The 11,833-nt window shown below is 48.9% G+C and overlaps 2 protein-coding genes across 2 annotated transcripts; both read left to right on the forward strand.

Annotated features, from left to right (window-relative positions):
* Nucleotides 1–1,294: 1,294 nt before the first annotated feature.
* LOC133128083 (E3 ubiquitin-protein ligase TRIM35-like) lies at nt 1,295–2,655 on the forward strand (the record flags this gene model as incomplete). Its single annotated transcript, XM_061241327.1, has 3 exons — nt 1,295–1,397; nt 2,364–2,459; nt 2,545–2,655. Coding segments are annotated over exons 1-3 (294 nt in total), but the record flags the coding sequence as incomplete, so codon positions are not given.
* A 6,961-nt stretch (nt 2,656–9,616) lies between these two features.
* Nucleotides 9,617–11,833, forward strand: LOC133128082 (zinc-binding protein A33-like). The gene is made up of 2 exons (XM_061241326.1): nt 9,617–10,352; nt 11,039–11,833. The coding sequence occupies exons 1-2, from the start codon at nt 10,160–10,162 to the stop codon at nt 11,548–11,550; spliced, it is 705 nt and encodes a 234-aa protein (XP_061097310.1). The 5' UTR covers nt 9,617–10,159; the 3' UTR covers nt 11,551–11,833.

Raw genomic sequence — 11,833 nt, forward strand, 5'->3', positions numbered from 1 at the left:
TGAGACTCCCGAAAACGCCCGATTCAACTCCTCTCCATCTGGACTGAAGACCTTTAGTTCTTTAGAAGTTCTTTAGTTGAATTGGGTGAATTCAGTGATCGCAAAGGAAGTGAGTAGGATTTTACCGCCCTGCACACGTACCTCAAACTCTGTACAAAGCAAACGTGGAGTCAGGTTCAGGTGGAGCAATTTACTAACAACACCATTGCTGCTGTGTAACTGTTAGAGCTTTTCAAAAGCTTAATTTATTTCTATTATCTCCGTTTTATCTCCTAGTCTAGTCTGAATGTATAGACTAAGATGTAGGCCTAAACCTTTATTTTATATTTTATAGAGGTTTATATCTAGGGGTTTTGTACAATCAGAACCCTTATAATGTACTTTCGGGGACTACACATCATTCTGTACTTTACATAAGTTCTGTTCTGTTTGTTTTAGGCATAAATCTACATTTTCTCCTACTCGTAATAACTAGTAATCCGTCATAGCTTTTACTTAGAAAGTTTCTTATGACGTAGAATCTCTATTTAAAAATCTGTGTAATTCCCAGAGGATCAACCTTAATAAGGAAGAAAATGCTGCCCTACGATGGCTTTCTAACATTGATGAACCTTCCCTCTCTTGCAGTGTTGGGGAAGTGACTTTCAACAAATAATGTGTTATTACTTCGTGATACTGGTGTAAATCTGCAGGCAGATCAGCCACTCAAATCTCAGTGGCACAATGCTGCCCCCTGCAGGAAGTGACTCTGATAACCAGGTGTGTCTACCAGGAAGAGCAAAGAACAAGTTTCTCACACACATAGACGTTTCAGTTACACTGGGAATCTCAAGATATGATCTCACTGTATATTCTTCAGAAATTAAGAAACTTCTAAAGGTAGAGAAACAAAGACAGACTAACAAGCAGACATTTAAATAGATTTATTAAGTTTACCTGCAGTTACAGCCGTTAGTAAAAGTGAAACTAAACTGCAGATTTAGCAGAAGCCATTACTGAGCTCAGAGCAGACGGAGACAGAATGGCGTCTGGATCTCCTTCTCTCCTGGAAGAGGAGCTCTCCTGTCCTGTTTGCTCTGAAATCTTCAGGGATCCTGTTGTCCTGAGTTGCAGTCACAGCTTCTGTAAGGCCTGTCTGCAGCAGTACTGGGATCAGAAGGGATCTCTGGAGTGCCCAGTTTGCAGGAGAAGATCTTCAAAGGACCTTCCTCTCATTAACCTGTCATTAAAGTCAGAGAGCTAAAGCAGGATCTGAAGTGTTCTGCAGTCTGCACAGTGAGAAACTCAAAGTCTTCTGTTTGGATGATCAAATGCCCATCTGTGTTATCTGTCAAACTTCCAAAAAACATGAAAGCCACAAAGTGCGACCAGTTCTGGAGGCTGCAGAGGAGTATAAGGTAACTGGTTATAACGCAATTTACACATTCATAATTTCTTTTATCAACTTTCTATTTGACAAATTTCATCAGAAAACTCTTGATGATTGAAAATGATTTGTTTTGATGTCATCTAAAAAGCCCTCGGTGAAGGTTATCAGTATAACTGAAAAAAGAAATATAATTAACAATAAATATAAAAATGTTTCATTCACATTCTAATGTACGTATTTACTGTGAAATGATCTGCAAAAGGAGCCATTTCAGTTCTCAGGCCTGACTGCAGTTGGAGCTCCTCACTATGTGTCACATGACTGACAGAGAGAGACAGGAGGGAGGGGCAGGAGTGTGGAGACGTTCTCAGAGCTGTGTTAGGGAGCAGTGCTCAGCATGGGACAGTCGGGGTCAAAGTTCATGCTCAGATAAATGTGTCCGACACAATGTGGTCTCAGATGGAAGATCACTGTTAATGTGTCATGAGAGACTAAGTATACATTGTGGGATATTTTCATTTTAAAACATCTGAATATTGAATGCCTCACACCAAGGAGGTTCTGGGTTCAAATCCTGGTCAGCCGGGGCCTCTCTGTGTGGAGTTTCCATGTTCTCCCCGTGTTTGTGTGGGTTTCCTCCCACAGTCCAAAGACCTGCAGGTTAGACTGATTGGAGAGTCTAAATTGCCCATGGGTATGAGTGTGTGAGTGAATGGTGTGTGTGCCCTGCGATGGACTGGCGACCTGTCCAGGGTGTATTCCTGCCTTTCACCCAATGTATGCTGGGATAGACTCCAGCCCCCCTGCGACCCTGTTCAGGATAAGCGGGTTAAGATAATGGATGGATGGATGGATGGATATTGAATTTTGCTTGTGAAAACAGAACAGAGCCATTCTGTCTCCCCTCTGTCTGAGCAGGGACTCTGTGTAGCCAGTGAAGTTTACTGTGGGTCCGTTTCCTCAGTAAAGTGTGGACACTGTCATTTCTTTCCAGGAGAAACTCAGGACTGCACTGGCTCCACTGCAGGAGAAGCTAAAAGCCTTTAATGCAGTGAAACTCACCTGTAATCAAACAGCAGAGCACATCAAGGTACTGAACTGAGGCCTTTAAATCACCGTGTTGAAAATGCAGCACTGGATTGTTCTGAAATGATGGTGAATATTGTTTATTCCAGAGTCAAGCCCAGCACACAGAGAGACAGATAAAGATGGAGTTTGAGAAACTTCAGCAGTTCCTAAAAGATGAAGAGGCAGCCAGGATCACTGCACTGAGGGACGAAGAGGAGCAGAAGAGTCGGATGATGAAGGAGAAGATTGAAAAGATGACAGAAGAGATATCATCCCTTTCAGAACAGATCAGAGCCTTAGAACAGGAGCTGGGAGCTGAAGACATCTCATTCCTGCAGGTAAGACCTGTTCACTCTGTGTCTGTAGGACTCTATGTACACTGCTGTTAATGCTCACACACATTCATTTATACAATATAGTATTCTCTATTCTTGCAAAAATCTCCTCAAAACTTAATCAAGCAGAATTTGAGACGGGTGCGTGGGGGTTGGACCCAAAATGCACGACTCAGAAACAATAGTGATATAAAGACCCCTCAGGGCTTTATTCGGGACGAATCCCAGGAGAGTAGTCAACAAAAGCAAAGTCCATACACGTAGATCCAGCCAAACAAAAGGTAAACAAACAAAAAGCACGGTGCCGAGGGAAGAGGCAAACTCGTAGTCGGTAGACGTGCAGGGAGGTCCGGTAGCAGGAGAGCTGTCAGCGGGGCAGATGAACAGACGGACGGCAGGCAGAGGCGTAGTCGTGGACGAAGCGGGAGTCGAAACCATGAAACAATCAGCGAAGCAAAAGTACAAAAACGGTAGGCAAGGACGAAGTCAAAAAACAAACGATGGTCACAAAACAGAAATCAATAAACAGTGGTCGGTAAACAGGCGTGGATCGTAACGTGTAATCAAACAGTAAATAATGCTCAAGAGTTGCGTGGTAAACAGAGGCAGACAATTTCGCAGTGAACAGTTGCGCGACTGGGCTATAAATGCAGGTGTAGACAGGTGTAGACAATTAGTTAGAGCGTAGCAAGGAAATGGAAAACAGGTGCAATGGATGACAAGTTTAACAAGGAGATTAGTAATCGTTAGTAATAAACCTATCCTGCCCTAGCATTAGTAAATTAGTAAATGACATGCACGAGAAACGTAAGGTAACATGAACACATGATTAGTCTTGTTAGTTTCTACCCAATCCTGATCTAGCGTTAGTAGTTTTAGTAAATAGACAAATAGAAACACTAGGGGAGTGAAGGACAGAACGAGAGAGAGAGAGAGAGAGAGAAAAGGCGGAACGCAAGGTTTGCGGAAAAACATGTAAAAGTGTATGCATAACAACGACCAGTTAACGTAACAATAAACATGCATCGAAACATAACACAAAGCGAAACTAAGACGATAATCACTCAACATAACCAGATAAAATAATCGTAACGAAACATAACTAGACATGACGAGAAAATAAATCGTAACAAGAAATAAACTAAACAACATGACGAACCTAGACTAACATAATACATGATAAGACACTACGTGACTAAGACAACATGAATAAACATAAAACATGGCGAGACGGACCTGAAACGTGACAGGACCCCCCCCTTAACGACCGACTCCTGGCGGTCCTTGGAATTTTCTCAGGGTGGTCACGATGGAAGTCTCTGATGAGCGATTTGTCCAGAATGAGACTGGGAGCGACCCAGGAACGCTCCTCAGGGCCATAGCCCTCCCAGTCAACCAAGTATTGCACCCCACGACCCCTCTTACGAATGTTCAAGAGTTTCTTAACAGTGAATGCGGGGTGGTTGTCAATAATGCGGGGGGGAGGTGGTGGGGGATCCGGGGGACATATGGGGTGAGAGGATACGGGCTTAATACATGAGACATGGAATGTGGGGTGAATCTTAAGGGAAGCCGGGAGTGACAGTTTAACAGAGGAAGGGTTGATGATTCTGTGGATCTTAAAGGGACCAATAAAGCGGGGTTGTAGCTTGTGAGAGGTGGCTTGGAGGGGAATGTCCTTAGTGGACAGCCAGACGGAGTCACCTGGTTTGTAGGCCGGAGCTGGAGTGCGGTGGCGATCAGCAAAACGCCGATTACGATCTGCCGTGCGTAAGAGCGCGGCCTTGGCGTCCCTCCAAATCTTGGCACATCGTTTCATGTGGGTGGCGAGGGAGGGAACAGCGATCTCAGCTTCTTGGTCGGGAAACAAAGGAGGTTGGTAGCCTAGAGAGATCTCGAACGGAGACTTTCCGGTGGCGGCGCATGGAAGGGTGTTGTGCGCATACTCAACCCAGGTGAGCATCTTGCTCCATGAGGCCGGATTCTGGGCAGAGACACAACGTAGCGCAGCTCCCAAATCCTGGTTGGCCCTCTCGGTCTGCCCATTGGATTGAGGGTGGTAGCCGGATGAGAGGCTGGCTGTGGCACCGAGGGCCAGGCAGAAAGCTTTCCACACTTGAGAAATGAATTGTGGGCCCCGGTCGGATACAATGTCTGAGGGGATTCCATGGATGCGGAACACTTCCTTGATAAGTACCTCTGCCGTCTCTTGGGCAGTGGGTAACCCTGGCAGGGGGATGAAGTGGGCCGCCTTACTGAATCGGTCCACCACAGTGAGGATGGTGGTGTTACCTTCGGAAGGGGGAAGTCCGGTAACGAAGTCCACGCCGATGTGGCTCCAGGGTCGGCTGGGCACAGGCAGAGGTTGGAGTAGACCAGCCGGGGCTTGGTGGGAGGCCTTACTTCTGGCACAGGTGGTACATGCCTTGATGAAGCGTCTGGTGTCGGGGATCATGGAACTCCACCAGAATCTCCTCTTCAGCACCGCCAAGGTGCGGGTAAAGCCAGGGTGGCAGGAAAGGAGGGATGAATGGGCCCATTGCAGCACCTGTGTCCGAGCGGCTACGGGAACGTATAGGCGTAATCTGGGGTTGGGCCTTGGATCGGGTTCCTCCCGTAGAGCCCTCTGGATCACCGACTCGATCTTCCAGGTGACGGACCCCACGGTGCAGGAGGCCGGAAGGATGTTCTCAGGAACCTCACGCTCAGGACAGGTGTTAAATTGGCGAGAAAGGGCATCAGGCTTAACGTTCTTAGAACCCGGGCGGTAGGTGAGTGAGAAGTTGAACCTCCCGAAGAACAGTGCCCATCTGGCCTGTCGGGAGTTCAGCCTCTTGGCTGTCTGGAGGTATGCCAGGTTCTTGTGGTCGGTCCAAACGATGAACGGCTTCTCGGACCCCTCCAGCCAATGTCTCCACTCCTCCAACGCCAGTGTGACTGCCAGCAGTTCGCGATTTCCGACATCATAATTTCTCTCCGCCGGGGACAGCTTCTTGGAGAAGAAAGCGCAGGGGTGTAGTCGGTTGTCCGCAGCCGCCACCTGAGAGAGCACAGCTCCCACCCCCGAGTCGGAAGCATCCGTCTCAACCACAAACTGGCGGGTGGGGTCGGGGTGAACCAGGATGGGAGCGGAAGAGAACAGTCTCTTGACCTTGGTGAAGGCCGTCTCAGCTTCGGGGCTCCACCGGAATGGCACCGCAGGGGACGTGAGCTTGGTTAGAGGGGAGACCACTTGGCTATAGGATCGGATGAACCTTCGGTATAAGTTGGCGAATCCCAAGAAGCGCTGGAGTTGCTTACGTGAGGTGGGTGTGGGCCAGTCGGTGACCGCCAGAATCTTCTTGGGATCCGCCCTGATCCGTCCCCTCTCAAGGATGAATCCAAGGAACTCAACTGTGTCAGAGTGGAAGACGCACTTCTCCGCCTTGATGAACAATCTGTTCTCTAGAAGTCTCTGTAGCACTTGCCTGACGTGGTTCTCATGATCCTTGGCATTATTAGAGTAAATTAAGATGTCATCCAGGTAGACGAACACATGGCGGCCCAACAAGTTCCGAAGAACGTCATTAACCAGGGCCTGGAAGACAGCAGGAGCGTTGGTGAGGCCGAATGGCATGACCAGATATTCAAAGTGTCCGAGAGAGGTGTTGAAGGCGGTCTTCCATTCATCGCCCTCACGGATACGGACCAGGTGGTAAGCGTTGCAGAGATCCAACTTGGTGAAGATGGTGGCCTCGTGAAGTGGGTGGAACGCGGAGTCCATCAGGGGCAGAGGATACTTGTTCCTCACCGTGATGTTGTTCAGCTCCCTGTAGTCGATGCACAGGCGTAGGGAGCCATCTTTCTTCTGAAGGAAGAAGAATCCCGCACCGACGGGAGAGGAAGATGGGCGAATTAGTCCGTTAGCCAGGCAGTCATGGATGTATTTCTCCATAGCCTCCCTTTCTGGTCTGGAGACGTTGTATAGGCGACTAGAGGGGAGTGACGAACCGGGAAGGAGCTCGATGGCGCAGTCGTAGGGCCGATGAGGCGGCAAAGACTGAGCTTGTGTCTTGGAGAACACTGTGCCCAGGTCATGGTAAGGAGAGGGGACCCTCTCCAGGGAGGGTTTGGGAGTCTGTGGTAGAGCTGGCACTCCCTCTGCTGGTGGTGGGGCGGAACGCAAGCAGGACAGATGGCACTTAGGATCCCATGCTTGCACTTGGTTAGAACTCCAGTTGATCGTGGGGTTGTGTTTCTGGAGCCAGGGTAATCCCAAGATGAGTTGGTCATTAGGAGACTGGATGACGCGGAACTGGATCATCTCCCGATGGTTCCCAGAAATGATCAGTTGTACGGGAATAGTGATGTGCGTCATGCGGCAGAACGTCCTTCCATCCAGCGACCGCGCATTCTCAGGGTGGGGTAGAGGGAGGGTGGGAATGTTCAGTTCAGACACCAGAACTTCGTCGATGAGGTTGGCGTCCGCTCCAGAATCCACCAATGCGTTAACCCGGGTTGTTCCGTCGGGAAGAATCAGCAGGGTGGTGAGCGTGGGACGATGGTTGTCTCTGTCAGAACCCTCATGCCTGTCGACTGCTCTCACCTCTACTGGTCGCCTGGTCCTGAAGGAGCACCGAGCCTGGGTGTGACCCGGCCTCCCACAGTAGAAGCACGAGCCGGTGGTTCTGCGGCGTGCTCGTTCCTCGGTAGAGATCTTGGTACTGGCCCGGGACAGGTCCATGGGTTCGGGTCCCTCCAACTGCTGCTCCTCATGTCGAGGATTTGGCCCCTGCCTGGGGTACGGGTTGCCGGGAAGGATCGGTCTCTCCGACCGGCGTAGTCTGGCACGATTGTCCAGTCGGATCGTGGTGCGCATGAGTTGGTCGAGCTGGGTGATGGGGTCCAGTCGCGCCAACTCGTCCTGGAGCGTCTCACTCAGGCTGGCCAGGAAGAGATTCGCCAACGCCACATCGTTCCAACTAGTGGCCGCCGCGAGGGTGCGGAAGTCGATGGAGTGGTCTGCCGCGGTCTTCCGTCCCTGGCGCAGAGCAATCAGTCTCTGGGATGGCTCCTGGTCGCTGGATGCGTGTTGGAAAACCTTCCGAATCTCCTCGACGAAGGCCGGGTAACGAGGAGGAGATGAACCCCCGGTCCACACTGCAGTAGCCCAGTCCAATGCCTTCCCCTTCAGCAGTCCCATCACATAGCCTATCCGACGGTCGTCGCTGTTGTAGGTCTGGGGCTGTTGCCTGAATACGAAGTCACATTGGAGTAGGAAAGCCTTGCACCTCTCAGGTTCTCCACCGAACCTCTCCGGGGGGGGTTGTTGGGGCTCCCGGAATGCCAGGTTTGCATGGGGTTGAACGCTGGGGATGTGGGTGGGTGGGTAGGCTCCTCCCGTGGTTGTAGCAGGGCCGCGACAGCGAGCTTCTTCATCTCCGCACACAGTTCACGAATCTCCAGGTGAAGCTCGGAGATTCCTTGTGAATGCTGCTGGACGATGGCTCCTTGTTCCTGTAGGGCGTGGAACATGGCAGTAGAGTCAGCAGAGTCCATTGTGGCGAAATTGTTCTGAGACGGGTGCGTGGGGGTTGGACCCAAAATGCACGACTCAGAAACAATAGTGATATAAAGACCCCTCAGGGCTTTATTCGGGACGAATCCCAGGAGAGTAGTCAACACAAGCAAAGTCCATACACGTAGATCCAGCCAAACAAAAGGTAAACAAACAAAAAGCACGGTGCCGAGGGAAGAGGCAAACTCGTAGTCGGTAGACGTGCAGGGAGGTCCGGTAGCAGGAGAGCTGTCAGCGGGGCAGATGAACAGACGGACGGCAGGCAGAGGCGTAGTCGTGGACGAAGCGGGAGTCGAAACCATGAAACAATCAGCGAAGCAAAAGTACAAAAACGGTAGGCAAGGACGAAGTCAAAAAACAAACGATGGTCACAAAACAGAAATCAATAAACAGTGGTCGGTAAACAGGCGTGGATCGTAACGTGTAATCAAACAGTAAATAATGCTCAAGAGTTGCGTGGTAAACAGAGGCAGACAATTTCGCAGTGAACAGTTGCGCGACTGGGCTATAAATGCAGGTGTAGACAGGTGTAGACAATTAGTTAGAGCGTAGCAAGGAAATGGAAAACAGGTGCGATGGATGACAAGTTTAACAAGGAGATTAGTAATCGTTAGTAATAAACCTATCCTGCCCTAGCATTAGTAAATTAGTAAATGACATGCACGAGAAACGTAAGGTAACATGAACACATGATTAGTCTTGTTAGTTTCTACCCAATCCTGATCTAGCGTTAGTAGTTTTAGTAAATAGACAAATAGAAACACTAGGGGAGTGAAGGACAGAACGAGAGAGAGAGAGAGAGAGAGAGAAAAGGCGGAACGCAAGGTTTGCGGAAAAACATGTAAAAGTGTATGCATAACAACGACCAGTTAACGTAACAATAAACATGCATCGAAACATAACACAAAGCGAAACTAAGACAATAATCACTCAACATAACCAGATAAAATAATCGTAACGAAACATAACTAGACATGACGAGAAAATAAATCGTAACAAGAAATAAACTAAACAACATGACGAACCTAGACTAACATAATACATGATAAGACACTACGTGACTAAGACAACATGAATAAACATAAAACAAGGACATACAAAACAGGTAAACAAACTCCATCCTCCCTCATCAGGTTAAATATCAAGAGTAGTTTATTAGCCTGCAGTGTTCTATCAGTGAGCTACTGTGGAATGTGTTTGAAGTGCCTCTCTCTCTGTAATAATCACTAGCTTTAATAATGACTATGGAGGAACATTTACAAATATTGAAGTATTTACAATATTATTTGCCTCTAATATAAATACCCCCCTTCCCCCTCCCACACTCCTGTGAGTGTGTGTCTCTCAGTGGGGCTGTGAGTGTGTGTCTCTCAGTGGGGCTGTGAGTGTGTGTTTCTCATTGGGGCTGTGAGTGTGTGTTTCTCAGTGGGGCTGTGAGTGTGTGTCTCTCAGTGGGGCTGTGAGTGTGTGTCTCTCAGTGGGGCTGTGAGTGTGTGTCTCTCAGTGGGGTCAGGCTGTGAGTGTGTGTCTCTCAGTGGGGCTGTGAGTGTTTGTCTCTCACTGGGGCTGTGAGTGTGTGTCTCTCAGTGGGGCTGTGAGTGTGTGTTTCTCAGTGGGGCTGTGAGTGTGTGTCTCTCAGTGGGGCTGTGAGTGTGTGTCTCTCAGTGGGGCTGTGAGTGTGTGTCTCTCAGTGGGGCTGTGAGTGTGTGTTTCTCAGTGGGGCTGTGAGTGTGTGTCTCTTAGTGGGGCTGTGAGTGTGTGTCTCTCAGTGGGGCTGTGTGGCAGAACGCTGGGAGGGATGGAGCCATTTTCTTACAGAATGAAGATCTGATGTTGCTGCTGATAATCTTCTATGGGAATGAAGCCCCGCCCACAGCACAAGTGACTCCTGAATATTATTGCAGAGCCCAGTGCATCCTGGGGGATCCAGAGAAGGTCTCAGGAGCGCTGATTGATGTGGCCAAGCACCTGGGCAATCTGAAGTACAGAGTGTGGGAGAAGATGCTGGGGACTGTTCAATACAGTGAGTACTGGGGGCAGGGAGCTCCACATTGTCACTGTACAGGGGGAATCTTCAGCATCCTTTCCACAAGCTGATGAAGCCAGTCAGAGTCATATTGGTCCTGTCTGTGTAAGAGCCCTGGAGTGAAGAGACTGAGCACCAGTCCTTAATCTCACTGACGCTCATAATAAAATGCTGCTTTAAGAGTGATACTGTATTTAAGGGGCTACAGAAACACTGACAGGCTTTGCTCCTTCTTCCAACGATTATACTAAAGGGTAAATGGTAAATAGCAGGCATTTATATAGCGCCTTTATCCAAAGCGCTGTACAATTGATGCTTCTCCATTCACCCATTCATACACACACACCATGGCTGCCATGCAAGGCCCTTACCAGCTCGTTAGGAGCATTTGGGGGTTAGGTGACTTGCTCAGGGACACTTCGACACAGCCTGGGCGGGGGATCGAAACGGCAACCTTCCGACTGCCAGACGACTGCTCTTACTGCCTCAGCCATGTCGCCCCCTATTATCCTTGTGACTCTCAGAAATATTATTGTCTTTTGGTTCTGCTGCTTCTCTCACATGTATCTGAGGCTATAATGGTTGTTGTTGTGAAACCCAGTTTATATCATGAGGACCCCATTGTGTCTGATGGTTTCCCTTTGTGCAGCTCAGTGCTGACGTCTCATTCTCTGTCCCTTCAGCTCCTGTGACTCTGGACCCAAACACAGCAAATCCCGACCTCTCACTGTCTGAGGATCTGACCAGTGTGAGAGGCAGTGGTGAGAGACAGCAGGTTCCTGATAATCCAGAGAGACTTGATTGGGGTTGGGTGCTGGGCTCTGAGGGATTCAGCTCAGGGAGACACTGCTGGGATGTAGAAGTGGGGGGTGAGTACTGGCGGGTGGGTGTGGTTAAAGAGTCCATCAACAGGAAAGAGCGTGTGGATCTGAGCCCAGCAGGAGGAGTGTGGAGTATAGTCCTGTGCAATGGGAAATACTATGCCAGGACCTTCCCTCCTACACTCCTCACAGTGCAGAGGGACCTCCAGAGGGTCAGAGTGCAGCTGGACTGGGACAGGGGGGAGGTGTCATTCTCTGACCCCTGTAACACTCCTCTCTACACTTTTAAACACTCCTTCAATGAGAGACTGTTTCCAATCTTTATGGGGATTGTGCGGATCTGTCCACTGGCTGTCTCTGTAAGTGTAAAATAGCACTGTGGGATTGTTTCTAAACATCAGTTGCAGTCAAAGGACTGTATTTGATCAACTCAGAGCAGGTTTACTACAAATGTTATAAACAAAAAAACATTACAAAATATTGTCTATTTGAAATGTAAATAGAAACATTGTATTGTGCTTGATGAGAAATGTCTAATCTCTCTGATATAACCTCAGAATGTTATTACTGAGTAATTCCTGTGGTATATGGTGGTACTGTAAGTACACTGGTGTGTGTGTAATGAGTTGGGGTGTAATAAATACACCAGTGGAATCA

The sequence above is a fragment of the Conger conger genome, chromosome 5, assembly GCF_963514075.1.
Source record: "Conger conger chromosome 5, fConCon1.1, whole genome shotgun sequence".
Lineage (NCBI taxonomy): Eukaryota > Metazoa > Chordata > Actinopteri > Anguilliformes > Congridae > Conger > Conger conger.